This window comes from Leguminivora glycinivorella, chromosome 17 (assembly GCF_023078275.1).
Source record: "Leguminivora glycinivorella isolate SPB_JAAS2020 chromosome 17, LegGlyc_1.1, whole genome shotgun sequence".
Classification (NCBI taxonomy): domain Eukaryota; kingdom Metazoa; phylum Arthropoda; class Insecta; order Lepidoptera; family Tortricidae; genus Leguminivora; species Leguminivora glycinivorella.
Window position 1 is genome coordinate 20,055,215 of NC_062987.1, and position 19,628 is coordinate 20,074,842.

The 19,628-nt window shown below is 36.4% G+C and overlaps 1 protein-coding gene and 1 long non-coding RNA gene across 2 annotated transcripts in view; both read left to right on the forward strand.

Moving 5' to 3' along the window:
- LOC125235467 (xanthine dehydrogenase/oxidase-like) overlaps nt 1-15,377 on the forward strand; it is a 34,226-nt gene extending 18,849 nt beyond the window's left edge. Inside the window, exon 16 of the mRNA XM_048142038.1 lies at nt 15,307-15,377. Within this exon, the coding sequence (XP_047997995.1) occupies nt 15,307-15,377 (71 nt within the window). The remainder of the gene's footprint in view (nt 1-15,306) is intronic.
- Nucleotides 178-10,570, forward strand: LOC125235468. The gene is made up of 4 exons (XR_007178090.1): nt 178-429; nt 6,050-6,184; nt 6,336-6,426; nt 10,342-10,570. It is a non-coding gene; the product is annotated as an uncharacterized LOC125235468 (long non-coding RNA).
- Nucleotides 15,378-19,628: the final 4,251 nt, after the last annotated feature.

The following is a 19,628-nucleotide window of genomic DNA, read 5'->3' on the forward strand; positions in this document are numbered from 1 at the left end:
TACAAAGACTGACTTAAATTAATCTATTTTAGCCCAAACACCATTTAAAAACGTCGAATTTGGAAGAAAAATGAAAATACCCGCGTATTTACCCGCGGGTAGGTAAATATCGGGTATTTACCCGGTAAATACCCACCTTCGGGTATTTACCTGGGTAGTTACCCATCTCTAGCAGCGGCAGCTAAGATCGTTAAAACGTGTTGTGTGCTTGACAATATAGCTAACAAAGCGAATTGTGAACTGCCTCCGCTGAACCGACACGAAGAACAGGAGCAGCAGCAGGAGCAGAGATTAGCGGCGGAGTTTGACGCCCGTCAGCAGAATGCTGATATTTATTTGGCAATGGCTCCTGACAGGTGTTGGCTAAACAAAGAGCTGCAGCTGGGTCGCGCTGCTCGTCAAGCGCTTGTCCGGCAGTTAGCAAATTATGTAAGTAGTTATGGTAGGTCTATTTCAGTTTATAGTTAAGGTGAGCCAAAAAAGCTATATTTTAAGTTCACATCTTAACCATTAGTATAATTATCATTAATTTCATTACAGAACCCATTTTTTCCTAACTTTTGTGTCGTCATGGGAGTGTCGTAAATTAGGTTTCGGGGCTGCTGATTTCAAAATTAATGTTCAATTTGGAATCTGACATTTGACACAAATTCGTCATGGGTATTGCTATATTATATTAGTATAATCAAGAACCATTTAATACTGGACTGACATAGCCCATACAAAAAAGCGTACCCCTGAAAAAAGCTCAATTTTTGGTTCAAAACTAGATGGCATTGTTTTGCAACCCGGGAGTTGAAAAAAACATAATTTCACCTATATTTTTACTTGTTTTTAGGGTTCCGTAGTCAACTAGGAACCCTTATAGTTCCGTCCGTCCGTCCGTCCGCGGATAATCTTAGTAACCGTTAGCACTAGAAAGCTGAAATTTGGTACCAATATGTATATCAATCACGCCAGCAAAGTGCAAAAATAAAAATTGGAAAAAAATATTTTCTTAGTTTGCCCCCCCTACATGTAAAGTGGGGTTTGATATTTTTTTTCATTCCAACCCTAACGTGTGATATATTGTTGGGCAGGTATTTAAAAATGAATAAGGGTTTACTAAGATCATTTTTTGATAATGTTAATATTTTCGGAAATAATCGCTCCTAAAGGAAAAAAATGTGCGTCCCCTCTAACTTTTGAACCATAAGTTTAAAAAATATGAAAAAAATCACAAAAGTAGAACTTTATAAGGACTTTCTAGGAAAATTATTTTGAACTTGATAGGTTCAGTAGTTTTTGAGAAAAATACGGAAAACTACGGAACCCTACACTGAGCGTGGCCCGACACGCTCTTGGCCGGTTTTTCCATTTAAATCCTTCCGACATCCGATATCGGATCGGATAAAAACGGACTAAGACAATAGATACTTTGTTAGTGTTATGTATGTATCCCAACGAAGTAAGATAAACATGGAAGCCGCTTTTAAGAACATTACCGTTCAAATTCTTGGCACCGTTTAGCACACATACACAATTACGCCTACATTTACACAAGACAATACGTTTACAGGCCCTGTAATCAAAACTGGTAAACAAAACAATAGTCATCTCTTTTATACTAATGCACACAGATAAGTGTAGCTGAAATGCATATAATGTCACTAACTAGCAATCAGCTATTTTATTCGGCTAAAAACCTTCTTGCTGTACGTACTGGCAGCTAAGAATTCGCTGTTCATATTTGACTAAAATTTGACACAAAAAGGGATGGGTTTATGTCATACATTAAAGAACCAAGCAGAAATAATTTTAATTTTACGCATATTAAAATATAACTACATAATTAAATTGTTGTTATGAAGTAACATCCTTCATATGAAAATAATAATTATGTCGTACACATATTCCGCTATAATAAGTATTTTTATGGCTAGATAAATTCAATTTATATCTGTATAACAATGTACAGTCACGTTCAGATTGTTGTCAGTTGCCATCTATTGTTAACAGGTGTTAAACGTAGGCTTTCATTTTATAAATTTTACCTTTTCAGGGCTGGTTTTTAGTACAGTACAGGTCAGATAAATGTCAGCTGTCACTGTCATTTATACGTGTGATGAAAAGGATAGTGATAACTTTATCTGGTAGATATATTTATCTGGCGTTTGAAAAACCGGCCCTTAAATATGTAATTACTTAGATGTCGCCACCGAAAGATAATAACATAGAACACTTCTTTCAAACAAAATGCCAGCCGAAAAGTGGTTCCAAGATCATAATACGCCTTACTGACACCGGACCATAGGTCACGTCTATTTCTATTCTACAAGCTTCTAAATTAACACGTTTAAGGACGCTTGGTGACGTCATCTGTCATAAACCAAAGGAAACAAATGACTACGCGTATGCTATACCATTAACCATACGTGTCCACGAATGTGTTCAGATTGGCCATTTAAACCACTATGCCGGTGACACAAGGTCTGTGATCAAAATAATCGAACTCCTATGCCACTGACACGTACGCGTGTTCAAACAAGTTTACTGGTCTATGTAGGTAAAATTATACAAAAATGAAAGTTTTTAAATATCAATTATGGCTATTAAAAATATTGCATAACATCATCCCCATTCAAAAGTAGTTCGTACAAAATAAATCGAAATAATTATGATCCTCGCCAAATTACACATGAAACTTAATCCCATATTTTTCTACGTATTTGTTGGAACGACTAGCACATGATATTACAAAACAGTACGGCATATTCTTTTTGTAAACATATATTCTAAATATGCCGTACTACGACTGTTCCGACTGGCCGCCATTAGCGCACTGACAAGCTTCGTGGCACAATTTTGAGGCCCCGCCTACCGTGGCACAATATTCGTGGGGTCATTTTTGAGAGCTCTTTAGACATCTAGGTATATTAACAATCGCTGATGTATCCCATCAAAAACAAAACTTGTAAAAACACCAAGTCTTCGCAACTCAGTTTGTTCGCGCCCTTTTCATTCATTATCATTCATATCGTCCATCCCGTTCGCTCTTCCTTATGATAGGTTCAACCTCATTTTTATTTGTCATGTCACCCGCCTTTTTGCCGACCTTCTTAAAAAATATAAGAAAATACGTCAATCTGCTAAACTAAAAGACATTCGATGTCAATGTGAAAAAATATCCGCAACGACGAATAAAGTTATAATTATTAATTAAATAAATAACGATTCGCGAGTGTACACAAGAAAGAGTGAACCAAGTAAATATTCGAAAGAGTGGCCGCCCGCTGAACTGTCGAGAAAACAACAGCAGTAAGTTCGGCACGCATCAATTACCATAATTTTATTTTTCCGTTTTATTTTATTTTATATTACAATAGTTCGTCAGGAACTACGTACTCGCTGGTCCTTCAACACAGTTCTTCTGGCGTAAAAAGAGTTGAGATCCCTGTAATACTAAGTCGGTTAATTTATTCAGTCCCTAATACTTAAAGGACCTTCTGCCATAAATTATTACGTAATTTACTTATAGCTACTAATAGCTATACTTTCGTAATTTTGCATTTCTAATGATGCGTCGAATAGCATTCAAATGTATAAGATAAAAACTCGACTCGACGCCGCTCGATTCCGCATATGTGGAAGCCAGGCTTTATGGAAAAAGTAGGTTTTTGTGACAACTACCAATAAGATTTTGCCAGGGAGACTAGAGATAAGGAGGAAAGTCTGTGGAAGTAGAACAGTCGCAAAAATGACCGGCTGAGCCTTTATAATTGCAGTTACAAATATCTCCGCTTGGAGCGCATGTCTCGCTCAATGATCAGCGATGTGAGATGACATTAGACGTTCTTTTCTCTAGGCTAATTTCGTCAGACTGAGCAAGTCAAGACGTAGTCCCGTGGTAGTGCGCTGGCTTCGTACGCAGATGTTCTCGGGTTCGATTCTGACAGCGATCTTTCTGCTTTTTGTTTTTTTTTATACATTAATTTTCTTTTTGTGTATTTTATTTGTGTTTATTTATTGTTTTATTCATACAAATGTTAACTTAAGCCCTTTTACATTGTTTGCCCCATCTTAGGATTCTTCGGTAATGTTGTAAGTCTTACAAATGAAATTTAAAAAAGTTGTAACAAAACAAAAAAATATTTTTGGACATTAAAAAAATAAAATAATTCAAGAAAAATATTAGTAGAAAAAATAATGAAGGTCTCACCAGGATTTGAACCAGGGACCTCTTGCTCCGTAGGCGGGGTCACTCACTACCGAGAAGGCAAAGAGATTGTCAAACCCTTATGCACCTGCGATTGCAGCGCCACCTATCTTTTCTTTTATATGTGCACTTCTGATACTTAAAGAGGTTGCTCCTTTATCTCTATTCTTCATGGATTTTGCACATTCAAAAATCTTCAAATAATACTGTTTCGGTCGCACTCGTACAAATATAGGATTAGTGCGAGCGAGACGGAGATTGATTGTCAACATGATATCTATCATAATCATAAACACTATTCGAAATGGCCTCATTTAAAATATAAATTTTAAATATATTGAAAGTAATATTACTAATCATTGACGTCACGCTCAAAATGAAAGAGATAGAAAATTTGACAGTATGGTACTCTTTTGGATGACTGTCATAATTCAAAATAAGAACGATGCCGATGGCTTGCGTGCGTTGTAAACAGGGACTGAAACATGACACGGGCCCCTAGCGTCATCTATATACTTTTTACTGTATCATTTGTAATGCCGTTGAACTACCGCGTGCGTATTTTTTTTTAAATAACGACATTTTTATTCAAATGACACTCTTAGTGACATCTAGTGACATAGATTGACGGCTGCCAATGGGGTACGGTATTTAGTATGGACTCTGCTGGTCCTGTATTAAATGGTTCTTGGTATAATGTAAAATACCCTATAATGGACGGTGATACCATTATGGACAAATCCTTAAAAATAATAATTTGAAATTAGTTCCTAAAAATTGACGGCATTGTACCATAAACAAGAGTAATAGAGCTGCTTAATTTTGACGTTTGATTTAATTCGGTTATTTCTGAAGGATTTGGCGGCTAGATAAAAGTCATCAGTTTACTGAAAAAAAAAAATATTAGTAACAATTCTCATTAAATAAGGTTGCTAAGAGAGTAGAGTTCATGTATAAATTAATAAAAAAATAATACTCGGTGTAAACGTGAATGAGTTTTACTTACTGTATTAACCATGAGATAAGGTATAAAACATAAGTACTAGTTTGTTACTCCAAAGATATAAAGAAATTGTGTTATTTTGCGAGTGTCCATAACTGGACCCGGAAAACTGCGTACTTCCGTTCCGTGGACAAGAATCAATTTACAAAAACCAAAATTTACAAGAAACAATCCTATGTTAAAATAACCCAAACTAATTTTATTTGGGGTATATAAAATTGTCTCATTGAGTATTAGTTTGCTTTAAATGTAAATTTTTAAACTTATTTCACCGTTCATAATGGGGGATCCATTACTGGAGAACTGCCGTCCATGATTGGAGAAAAAGCACCTTGTTTTAATTTGTTAATTATGAAGAAACCAATAGGAGTATCTATTCTGCAATGCGCTGGAAATGTAAAAGAAAGATAAGACATTCAAGTTTTAACACGTTTAGCGGTAGAATTTTTACATGTTTCAGTGAAATATCGAAAATAGGCAAAATTTCATCTTAAACTGTCCATGATTGGGCCCGTTACCTTATAGTCGTTGGATAAGTTCGGTTCGGTACAAAACTTTTTTCTCTACACTTAAATAGGTTTGTAAAAAAGTTTTCGAATAAAAGTGACGTTATTCTAAAACAAATTTAAAAATGATATTGCGCTACCTCTTTCTTAGTTTGCCCCTTCTATTCGGGCCCCGTAACGCCTAGGGTTCTGTTGCCTACGTATTGACTTATTGAGGTGGCGTTCTTTTGTGACATGTCGAAACCTGCGCTGTTCTGATGTTGGAATCCATGAAGAGTTGAGGGATTTTTTAGCAACTCAAGCATTTTCTCTTGTAAATTAACACATTTATTTTTTATGTTACAGTGATTCTTCATCGGACCAAGGCCGATTTGTCCAGGACCAATTTTCGGATCTCCTGGGCTACCTGGAACAAGGACTAGTGATTGTTTCGAGGAGCTGTCATGGTGTTGGCTCTTGATATTTTATCGTGAAACGCAGGTATCCTTTCAATTGCTAGTTTTTCAATTCCACATTCGGCGTTAAAATACAACTTTGCCCCCTTGTATAACAAATAACTATTAGTGCCAAGCCCTTTGCACACGCCAATGATTGGAAACTTCTGATTTATTCGTGATCATTATTATTGCAGATTTAATGATGACGGCGCGTCGGAACCCAAACGTCAAGAATCGCCGACGTTCACGGAAGCAGCTACAATGAGCGGAGAATCTGAGAGCCAGGTAATAAGTTTAACAAAATTGAAAATATCTGTGTATCTACAATGCCAACAATAGAGGAAAAACGACTTAACCCTTTAATGCACAGCGATGTATATATGCATCATCTATTTTTGACTGCCTGTGTGGTGACGGGTTAAGAATTTCACCACCCCCTTTCTTCCCGCGGGTGTCGTAGAAGGCGACTATGGGATATGGGTTAAATTGTGGCGGAGGCGAGAGGCTGGCAACCTGTCACTGCAATGTCACAGTTTCGTTTTCTTTCAACCCCTTATTTGCCAAGAGTGGCACTGAAGCTTTAGTAGTTTCATGTGTTCTGCCTACCCCTTTATGGGATACAGGCGTGATTGTATGTATGTATGTATGTATGTATTTTTGACTGTAATGACAGCATGTCAAAATACAAATTTGAATTAATCTTTGTCAAGGTCATGCATTTAAGGGTTAAATTTATAAAAATAAAAGCTTGAATTCATAAAAAATACTGAACTGATTAGTTGAAAAGAGTTATGTCCCTTTTTTAACAGACTTTTTTTATCGAAAATAAAGGAGGTTATATAATTATTAGGGTTCATGTTTTTCTTTAACTTTACCGCCGCTCCAAATCTCAAGGAAGGGGGTTCTCAATTCGTCTGTATTTTTTTTTGGTTTTAGGGTTCCGTACTAAAAAGGTACAAAAGAAACCTTTATGGTCCCACTCTGTCCGTATGTCTGTCTGTCTGTCATATTTCTAAATATCTCGAGAACTAGGTACTTTTGCTATCGATTTGAAATTTGGAACAGGTATGAACATTTTTAACTTCTAATGGCAAACTGTAAATCATGTCAAGCTACTACGTCAAGTGGGGTATCGTATGAAAAAGCTCAAATTGTACATATCAAAACTATTTTTAACCGCCGCCTCAAATCTGTCAAGGAAGGAAGGTTCTAGGGATGGTCAGAGGGCGCTGCGAGTCCTTGTATAGATTACTCATATGAGAGATAATTTCGACCTCAGCAGCTCTGACCTGGGTGGCCGAGCGGAAATAGGCATCTGCCGCGATTGAAGGGTACGTTGGTTCGATTCCAGCCTCAGGCACTGGAGGCCTTGGTCACTTTTTCTTTCATATGTGTAATTTATTTCGGTTTTAAAAACTAATCAGATTTAAAATTCAATTTAACCACCCTTGCGGATTTTATCGAACAGATCGAACTACAAATGAATACGAGATTATACGTAAAAAAATCTCTTCTAAATAAAGATTAAACTATGCAAATGAGTTAACATTAAGAAAGAATTATCCCTGAAAAACTAACATACTAAACAGGTCGCGCAAATTAGTTAGCGAATTCACCGATACCTATAGGTAATTATAGTCAAATTTTTAAAGTTATAGGTACATATGAGATACATGAGATTATTTTAACTTTTGTAAGTTTGTACGGATACGGAACCCTCGGTGGGCCAGTCCGACTCGCACTTGACCGGTTTCTTTATGTTGTCAATTTCTCCGTTGTTACTGGACCGATTTCATTTTTTTTTGATTGAATGTATATATGTATACAGATTTGAGATTAGTCCTATTTTTATCAAAACCCAGTTCTGATGATGGGATCCTGGAGAAATCAAGGCAACTCCTCGAATCTTGAAGGCATACATGTGGTGATTTTTGTGTTTTTATAAGAACAGCATGCATATACGTACGGAACAGTGACATTTGGTGCAGTGGAACTGCTGATGATGGTCAGAACGGAACTCCTCAAGTCTGAAAGGCACACTCATAGTGACTTTGGTATTTTTATAAGAACAGCATGCATTTATGTTCAGAACAGTGGAACTCGGTGCAATGGAACTGATGATGATGAAAATGGATCAGAATGGAACTCCTCAAATCTGCACGGCACACTTATAATGAATTTGGTATTTATATGAGAATAGCTTTAATTTAAGTACATTCATAACAGTGACATTTGGTGCAGTGGAACTGCTGATGATGGTCATAAAGTAACTCCTCAAATCTGGACGACACACTTGTGACTTAATTTGGTATTATTATAAGAACAGTATGCATTTACGTTCAGAACAGTGGTCGCGTTAGAGCTCGCGGGTTCGAACCCCGGATCGCACTAATGAGGTTTTCGGAATTTATGTGCGAAATGTCATTTGATATTTGCCAGTAGCTTTTCGCTGAAGGACAGCATCGTGAGGAAACCGGGCAATCCTAATAAAGCTCTAATTACCCATCGGGTTGGAAGGTCAGATGGAAGTCGCTTTCGTTAAACTAGTGCCTACGCCAAATCTTGGGATTGATTGTCAAAGCAGACCCCAGGCTCCCAAAGACCATAACTTTAATTTATTCAGGTATACATATATTGGTTTTTGTGTTATTATAAGAACAGCATGCGTTTACGTACGGTCGACTACAAAGAGATGTATACACTTTTTCAGCTTATTGCATCGAAATAAGGTGAAAAAATGGATACATCTCTTTGTAGTCGACTGTACCGAACAGTGACATTTGGTGCAGTGGAACTGCTGATGATGATCAGAACGGAACTCCTCAAATTTGAACGAGACACTTATTATGACTTTGGTTTTTAAGATTCCGTACCTCAAAAAGGAAAAACGGAACCCTCATAGGATCACTCGTGCGCCTGTCTGTCCGTCTGTCACAGCCTATTTTCTCCAAAATTACTTGAGTTTGGGGTTGGTGCAGTGGAACTGCTTATGATGATCAGAACGAAACTTCTCAAAGACGACACAAAGGGATATTATCTTTGTTTGCTAAGCATATTGAGTTTTTAACTCAAATTTTGTCAAACTCGATTTCTTATAGGTAGTCGGATATTGGATTCATGACGAATTGAGGGAACTCCTTAAACCTTAACGGTAGGTATACGTTATTGATGTATTCATTTGTATTTCCATCAAATAACCAGACATTGAAAGCAGTTTTAAAAAATACACATTTCTACACAACATGGAACTTGACTGTACTTAAAATAAAATATTTAATACCATGCATGAAATAAAGCATCAGATAAATATAAGGAAAACATGGATAGAAGTTATTTTTAAATACAAATTCTATTTAATTCGTCAGGTAGAAATATATAAAGTAAATCAGTTGAACGTGACGTCACTCAATTCGATTTCATATTAGCAAAACGTTAAAATTCGTTTTGACAGTTCTTAAAGGGAAGCTGATTTGACTAGGAGGCAAGTAGCCTATTCAATATTCGTAAGTACCTTTCACCAGAACTCCAAAAGCGGCGGTTTTTTAGGGTTCCGTACCAAAAAGGTACAAAAGGAACCTTTATGGTGCCGTTCCGTCCGTCTTGTGTGTCCGTCCGTCTGTCACATAACTTAATATCTCGAGAACTACTTATATTACGGCTTTTTAACCGGAGCTACAGTCCGGTCTGGGAGAAAGCGAAAGCGAAACTTGGCATGTATTAAGTGCAAAATAGCAATAGAGTGCGATGAAAAAACATTTTTCCCCTCACTAGCTCGGAAACACGTGTTTTGTCCTTTAATACCAGCGGGTAAAAACGCATTTTATCCACTAGTGGGTAAAGTAATTTGACCTTGAATAAAGTCAAATTAACTGCTTTAAAATTGATAAAAGATGATTTACCACCTGTGGAACTACTGGAAGCAGTGATAAACGCATTTTTTGCGTTGTAGTTTCCTCGCTATAGTGAGGGGAAAAGTTTTGTGTTACACTCGGGTGCAAATGTATTTTACTTCTCGTGTTTTAAAACACGCAAGTTTAGGATTCTATTCTCGAACCACTCGCTTCGCTCGTGGTTCAACTATAGAATCCTTTCACTTGCTCATTTTTCAATTCCACACTCGGCGTTAAAATACAACTTTGCCCCCTAGTATAACAAATAACTGTTAATTAATGTTCATTGACTAAATCACCATTATCACAGGAATGCGGAGCACCTAGCTACTACTGAAATGGAGGACCCGGACCTGTTAGCGACATGGAACTGACCAGGACCGTCGTGGGCTCCTCATGTGCCACCCCCGGATACCTTTTCTGATTGTGGTGTTTACAGTACAGTGTACATATTCATGAAAAAAAAAATTGTAGGTACTTTTTTACATTTTTAAAAAACGCACTCTGCATGGTTTTGGAGTTTCGACATGGGTTGTGGTCGTGCTAGATAAAAACCCCCAGGCAAGAGCAAACAATTTTTTTTTAAATTTCTGTGACCTCTCTTTTTCTTCCACCACCCATCACGTTTTGCCGCCTGCTTCGGCTAGCCGCTGCAAAATACGTCGAGGTCATCTCGCCTCGTTTTTTTTGGTCTACCTCTGCCCCGACTAGTCGGTGGTGTCCAGTTAGCAAACTATACACCCTGTTTTTATTTTAAATTATATGTGTTGTATTCTTTTCTTGTACAATAAAGTGTTTACTTACTTACTTTTTTGAATTCCGTTAACTTTAAGGGAAGGTTCTTTAGATTAAATACGATTAATTTCTCAAAAAAGCTAGCGTCTTGACTGTTACGTTTACCGAGTTTGAAAAAATAATAGTTATTTGTTTTACAAGGGGGCAAAGTAGTTGTTTAACTGGACGTGCCAATATTGATACCTGAGCAAGGGAAAGATTTCAATATTGAACCGCGAGCGTAGCGAGTGGTTCAAAAAGTGGAATCTTGAGCGTTGCGAGGGTATCGAGGCACGAAGGTAAAAGGAACTTTGCCACCGACTATATATATAGAGCAGCGAAGTGGTCCAATGATAGCAACCTTCCCCTATAACTCTTTCATTAGATTTTTATAATATTAGGTAAATTTTATAAATGGAGACAGCCAATTTTTGGCTTCACTTGTTAACGTGCTAATTCTATAGAGCCAGGTTTCTGGGCTCTCTGGTGATTCTGTGTTTTAAACACATCTTTAGAATAAAAGCTTTACCTTATGTCAAAAAAGTATTTTATTTGAATAAAGGTATTTTGAAGATACCTATTTTGCATTTTGTATTTCAAATACCTTTTTCTAAAACTATTTTGTATTTTTATTTGAAATAGGTAAAAAACCAAAGTATTTGCATTTTGTATTTAAATACATTGCTGGAGAGCATCACTTTGTTTTTCTGTCAATGAAAAGAAGAATATAGTAACTATGTATGAAGTCCATGTAGAGGCACTGCGTTTCAATATTAAGTATCAGTGTGAGATAAGATTTTTCAAAATAATAGTCACGATATTTGTTTAATTTGATAGTCACGTGTATTTAAATTGTAGTAAGTATCTACATTAGTTCAGAGTTTATTGCTGGGTGTGGCCATACTGTAGATAGAGCTCTTTCTTGTACTGTGCCCTTAGGTTCCCCCTTTGTAATAATTGCAGTGGTTCTTCAAATCAAACATGCGGTAAATAATGCGGTCGTGGCACGGAATATCTACTAGCTGAAGAAGAGTTACTGTCAAAGTAAAATGTGTAATCACAGTGCCTATACTGCTATCTCTCGACACAGGCTTAAAACTTTTGAACCACAGTTTTGAAAATTTGACCCATATTCTTAGCTTGATATGAGTTAAAGTGTAAAATACTAATATTGGCGCCATCTAGCCGAGCACCCCCCAAAGGTGTAAAGCCATCTAAGCCACCGTACCTTTTTCTTTATAGTTCTGAGTTTGGCCTTTTTCTTCCTATCTGTCTATACGGAGTTATATACTTAATTGTCTTCCCCTGTTGTAAATAGTAACAATAGTTGTGGAGTATACAGATGTATGCGACTAAATAAATGTACAAATGTGTTCTGTGACACAAACATTTAAGACATCAAATAAAGTTTAACGAAGCTTGTTCAGTTGTTTTATTGGGCATATTCTATTATATTTACGATCGAATGCAAAAGTATCTCCAAATGTGGTGTTACCATAGGTACAATATTTTGTGTCGTAGAATTAATTTGTCAGTGTAAAATACTAACGCAACAAAGAGTTTGCACATTTTTGTCAATATTTTTGTAGGTAAGTGCGTATTATACTTTGTCAAACAAGTCTGTCAGTAAACAAGAACAAAGAAAACTATATGCATCCTTTTCTTTAGGATGCTATAAAAAAGGATACCTATAGTTTTCTTTGTTCTTATTTACTAACAGACTTGTTTGACAGAGTATAGTTGTATTTGTATATCGGCAGCAATATTGTGGGCATGGCAATCACATTGAATTTTAAGCGTAGCGAGGGATTTCGATAATTAAATAGTAGGTATTGAAATGTTAACGCCCAAGATGTAAATTATTAATTATGTGACAGACATTTAAAGGTATGCAAACTCGTTGCGTTAATATTCTGTACTGACAACAAAGTTCTCGAACAGAAAATTGTCAGTTTGCTCCCTCGTAGCAAAAAAGCAAAGTCCCTTTTTGTGTGTGTGAAAAACTAATTTCCGCCTTATACAAATCATTATTATTATCATAATACAAATCATTTATTCTTGATAAATATAAACAATACAAACGCATATTTAATAGTTGTGTTTGTATGTCATTGAAATAAAAACATTGGCACAAAAAAGATAGGAATTTCAATTGCAGTTTAATGGATTTAACATGTTCAAGCTATTTTGTCAATGTGAATGAGGAGACATGTTATCCCGCCGGGCACTGACATTTTAGGCGGCGCCTGTACAAGTGTAATAATGGGCATGTCATTGTCGTTCATATGTGTGAGAGAGAGAAAACTATATCTTCTTCTCACTCTCACGTATTAAATTCTTTGTCTGTGCAATGGACTTGAAGGTGGCGCCATCTGTCACAAGCTTCGAGTGTGCCTCCTCATTGAATTGCAATGCAAACCCCTTGTATACTAGTGTCTGTACAGAAAGTGAGGAGTCGTGAGTTGTGGAATGTATTAGACCCCATACATTTCACGACTCTTCACTTTCCGGTCAGACTCTATGAATGGCGGCTCTGTAGGAGAAAAAAAAATTCAATTTAAGTATTTTGTAAAATGTGTGAATGTACTTACGACTTGATCCGTAAGCGTGGTTTAGAAGCAACTTGAGATTGGGTGACGTGTATATACCTCCTATAATTTGTGGCGTTTATTTCATAATGTGTGGAGCTAGCATTATGTGACGTGTAGATGTCGGTTTCACAAAAATAACGCTTGTCAATAAAGCTTCATTGCTGCTAAAATTCGTTTAATAATAGTCTTTATCGACCATCACCAGTGTAACCTCTTTTTGATAGCCGGTAAATGACATGTTTAGTTCCGCTACTCGCCACCGCATCGTGCACAGCGTTTCCATAGACAAAAAAGTCTAGCGACCAAATCCACATGTACCAAAAGCTGTCAACGGTAAAAAGGACACATGAATCATGTACCGTTTTGCTTAATGTAAAAAACTATAAGCCCTATTGTACTAAGATAAAGTTGATTTTAGATTCATATTTTTTTTCAATTAATACGTTTTGGTTGGCTCAAAACCAACTTGCGATCCGATCTCACATGCGACCATTATCCACAGTTGATTTTGAAATGATACCACTTGACAGTTAGATAACGGTTCGAATAGGGCCCCTGTCACTACAATCAAAATAGTTTTTAACGCGTTAATTTCTAAAAGTGGCAGTGACAATTGAGCAGTTTGTGCTCTGCCTATCCTTTTTGGGAAATTATGCGGGAGATTATGGAAGGTCAGCCAAGAAAGTGGTTTACTTTTCGACTCTATTTGAAACACATAAGGTCGAAAAGTGGTAAACCAGTCTTTTGGCTGACCGTAAATAAATAATTATAAATAAATAAATGTTTCTAATGGGTCGGCAACGCGCACGTGACACCCCTAGAGTTGCGGGCGTCCATAGGTTGCGGTGACCGCTTTCCATCAGGCGGGCCGTATACCTGTTTGCCACCGACGTGGTATATAAAAAAAAAATTGTAGGGCATTCTTACACAGATTGACTGAGGCCCACGGTAAGCTCAAGAAGGCTTGTGTTGTGGGTACTCAGACAACGATATATATAACATACAAATACTTATATATGTACTAGGGTGGAGCGAAAAAACACTTTTCTGGAATTAGCAAACCTAATAGTTATCAATCAATGCCCCTTAGTGTATGAAGCCTTTGTGCAAATTTTCAGCTTTTTAAATCAACATCTTCTGCCTCCGCATTAGGTTTGAAATTTTGAAAATCTCATACAAACCTGAAAATTCAACTTTTAGATAAAAAATGTTTTTCGGCAGTATTATGTTCAGTATACATTATTGATACATATTATTACAAGAAACTACCAAAAATTGGGAAAAGAGCGTTAAAAATCGCCAATTTTCAGTATTTTAGCGGCTATTTTGGCGAATGTACTGAAACTAGACAAACTTTGGCGATTCTTGACGCTATTTTCGCAACTTTTTGTAGTTTCTCATAATGATATGTATCAATAACATTACTAAACATAATACTGCCGAAATTTTTTTTTTATCTGAAAGTTGAATTTTTAGGTTTGTATGAGATTTTCAAAATTTCAACCCTAATGCGGAGGCAAAAGATGTTGATTTAAAAAACTGAAAATTTGCACAAAGGCTTCATAGACTAAGGGGCACTGATTGATAACTATTAGGTTTGCTAATTCCAGAAAAGTGTTTTTTCGCTCCACCCTAATATGTACATAGAAAACATCCATGACTTAGGAACAAATATCTGTGCTCATCACACAAATAAATGCCCTTACCGGGACTGCTCGGGGACTGTACCTACGTATGTAAATTGTATTCTAATACACGGCTCTTATCTAAAAGTTAACCATTTTTACTAAGAGAGAGAGAGAGAGAGAGAAATGGATACATTTTTACGGCATCCTCAGTTTCACCTATTCATTTGATTGAACTTTAACATACCTACTGTTCATATTAATTTTATTTCTTTTTAATTTCAGCTAACCCGTGTACAGTTGAAAACATTTTCATGGCAGTAGAACATCGTCTTGAACATTTTAAATTAAATTAATGTAGGCTTATGTAGTATACTTATGTAGGCTTGTGGTTTGGTTTTTAATAAATATGGTTTTTATCGGGAATGGACTGTTTATTTATTATCAACTAGGAATGCTCATAATAGATCGATATTATATAGGAAGGTAAGCAATAAAACATTTCCATGTAATTAATAAAATATTACAGGACTTTCTTAAACAAATTGAGCCCCAGAATAAGCTCAAGGTCCAATACCGCAACTATGGTCCCGGCAAGGCCAAAGGTCGCAGGTTCGCGTCCTGCCGGAGGTGTGAATTCTTCCATTTTTCCTTTAATTTAAAAATATGTAGTATCGCTCGCAGGCGTTTCTGCACGATAAAAAACAAATTTATGGTCCACAAGTTCAAAAATAATTTAAATTTAAATTAAAAAAAAAATGAAAATTCATTTATTTCAAGTATCAAGGATTCATAAATGTACATAATAATTAATTTAAGTAAGTATCTAAGTCTGTTTATATATTTAGTCAAGTTTAGAACTAATACAAAAAATAAAAAATTCAAAGTAAAAGGCACACTTGAAATAGTTATTGGTTATACAAGGGGGTAAAGTTGTATTTTAACGCCGAGTGTGATATTGAAAAACGAGCAAGTGAAAGGATTCTATAGTTGAACCACGAGCGAAGCGAGTGGTTCGAGAATAGAATCCTGAACTTGCGAGTTTTTTAACACACGAGAAGTAAAATACATTTGCACCCGAGTGTAACACAAAACTTTTCGCCTCATTATAGCGAGGAAACTACAACGTAAAAAATGCGTTTATCACTGCTTCCAGTAGTTTCACAGGTGGTAAATCATCTTTATTAGTAGATTCACCTACTTTTATCAATTTTAAAGCAGTTAATTTGACTTTATTCAAGGTCAAATTACTTTACCCACTAGTGGATATAATGCGTTTTTACCCGCTGGTATTAAAGGACAAAACACGTGTTTCCAAGCTAGTGAGGGGAAAATAAAATATTACAGGAGTTTCTTACACAAATTGAGCCCCAGCATAAGCTCAAGATCCCCAAGATCCAGCAATACTGCAACTATGGTCCACAAGTTCAAAAATAATTTCAGTAAGTATCTTTACAGATTCTCATTTTGGTTTCGTCTGAGTTTTTTCTCCGTTTATATATTTAGTCAGGCTTATAACTACTACAAAAAAAAATGTAAAAATGAAAACATATTTACTTTTGGACTGAACTTACTGGGATTTGAACCTTCGACCTCATCTTCGCAGGGTCACTACCAACTAGGACATACCGATCGTCAAGGTCTAAAAGGTCCTCATACTTGATCATGAGAGCCATTTTTTTATTACAATCTCAAATGAAAACGTCGTTATCCACTAAGCCAAAGGTCTCTTCTAGGCATATAACGCCACATTATAGGACACTGGGCCTCACGAGGTCTAATCACTGGAAATCACTGAACCAATCTGCTCATTGCATAAATGCAGTCCAAATGCAGTAAACCAACATTAATGCAAACGTGGCATTACCTGTGATAACATAATTCATAACTGCAATGTATCATTGTGTGCACATCCCGTTTATCCTATCATTAACTTGTAGCCATAATTCCAAAACATTATCAGCTTTAATTCTATTAGAGATAAGACTATTATCAAAAGAGACTCGCCGGGTTGGGCTCTTTTGGCTTGATATTGACACATTGTCTATGCGCGTTAGAAAACAATGCCTTCTATTAATTTAATGTAATGTTTGAAGATTTGTGCAACTCATGTCATTACACACTACTAGATGACATCTGTAGGCCTAGCACATGATGGCCGCGGGAGTATGTCGCCGCGAGATAGATGCCACGTCTTCTTCTGTATTAATGACATAAGGACGGGTAGTCTATCTCGCGGCGACATACTCCCGCGGCCATCATGTGCTAGGCCTACTGGACGTTTTGGAGTACGTTACAATTAACTTTATAGCTTAGACGACATTCATTGTATAGAGAAAATATAGATAGATAGATAGATAAGAACTTTATTCATTCCCACAACATACATGGTAGATAAAACAAAAGATAAAAGGCATGCATCTTAAAATAGAAATATACATCATCTCATCCCCGGCATTTGCCACGGCTCATGGGAACCTGGGGTCTCCTTTCACAACTAATCCCAAGATTTGGCGTAGGCACTAGTTTTACGAAAGCGACTGCCATCTGACCTTCCAATCCGAAGAGTAACTAGGCCTTATTAGGATAAGTCCAATTTACTACCGATGTTTTCTAAATCCTACTATAGCACACAAGACTACATGAATGATGAAACACCGTGGGATACAAGTATTGCTGAAAACCATTAATTATATAGCTTATTAATAATTCAATGAAATATAATAATATAATATTGATAATTCAATGTATTTTTATTATACAATTTTTTTGACATTTAGAATTTATTGTAGAAGTTTTTTAGACTAGTATTTTTTTTTAATACTATTTAGATTGATATCATTTTATTAAATCAATGTAGTTTTAAAACAATATTGTTTATTGCACCAATAAATTGCTCTGATATTTAGAATAAGATGAATATTGTACACTGTTGACAATTTAAAAGTGCTTATTATAAGCCTATTTGAATAAAGAATATTTTGATTGATTGATTTCCTTCACCAAAAAGCGACTGGCGAATATCAAATGACATTTCGCACAAGTTCCGAAAAACGCATTAGTAGGTACGAAGTGTTCCCGGAAGTGAAACCGGGGTTCGAACCCGCGACCTCCGGATTGAAAGTTACACGCTTATACCGCTGGGCCACCAATAACAATACAGCGTTCTTTGTAGAAATGCTGGGGTGATTAGAGAGACATACATACAAATTGGAATGTAAAAACTCCACGTCGCTTGCTCGTTGGATAAAGACTTTTAAAAATCCATGAAACCAAACGCTAAAATTATAGTGTACACTAATGCATAATGGTACATTACAGTATCGTTTATAAAAATAATACCTTCGCTAAATCTAGCATTAAAGTAACGCATAAAAACCAATTGTTTGACGTAAAATAGGCTCAGAGCCCAGAGCCGCCAGACCTTCCTAATTTTAACAAGGATGACACTTTGGGAGAATGTAGAGTTTGTATCGACGTTTGATATCTGCATGTTAATTAGGTCCATGGGCCATTTTTTTTTATGAGGTTTAAAAAAAAACACAAACTTTCCTTAAATTCTCAAGGCTCATTTTTATATACGTTTTATAAAATACTGTTAGAAATTGCTAATTATCGTAACTTTTGCCAGACGCTTCAAAGTCTCTCTAACTTATCTTAATTTCTCAAGCGGCCGGCGGAAATGATAACACCACCATTACCCCAAAGCACTGAATATATAATATTACAATTACAGAAGGCTCACTCCTTTGATATTCACAAAATTCCGGCATTCTAAATTCTTACCTACATTAGCAAACGGACCGCACGCGAGCAGCCGACATTGAATTTTATTGCGCGAAGTTCGTCACCACTGAAGGGGCCGTGAACTCGCGGCCGCCGACATGTACCTACTTGTGCGCGGCGATAGAATCGCGGAGTGAGCCGCCCCTGCCCAAAGTTTCATTCTTGTTCAAATTAGGAAGGTCTGGCGGCGCTGGGCTCTTGCTCTAACGGCGGCCAGCGGCTATTATACGCGATGAGTATTAAACGAGAGGAGGTGGGCAGTTTTTTTCACTAGTTCTTTGTCTGCCTTCTTATATGGACTTGTTAACAATTTTATAGATAACTTAGGTAATAAAATGTATACAGAAAATAATGTTTAAAGTGTATTTGAGACATGTGAGAGGAAAGTTACTGTAAGAGGTATGTTCGTTTTTTACTTTCAACAAAATGTTTCTACTAATTTATTTATTTACAGTATTTTACGTAAAATAAACTTTTCAGTACAGATGGTGTTTTTTTTTTACGCACTAGTGCGAGAAGTGGTTCATTATATGCCAGGTCGAAACTTCTGATGGCCATCTGTACTGAAAACGTCGTACGATACACGTGCGAAAAGGAAATTCTTAACTCGTGTCGATTTAAAACACTCCCTTCGGTCGTGTTTTAATTTATCGCCACTCGTTTCGAACTTCCTTTTTTACGCACTTGTATCGTAATGTACTATTTTAGGCGTGTCGATCTGAGACCAAATTTTAATGTTTTTTAAATAAACATTTCTTATGACTATTTCCTTGCCGGCGGCTATATTTCCGAGCTCATATAACCCGGCAACCTTCAAATCA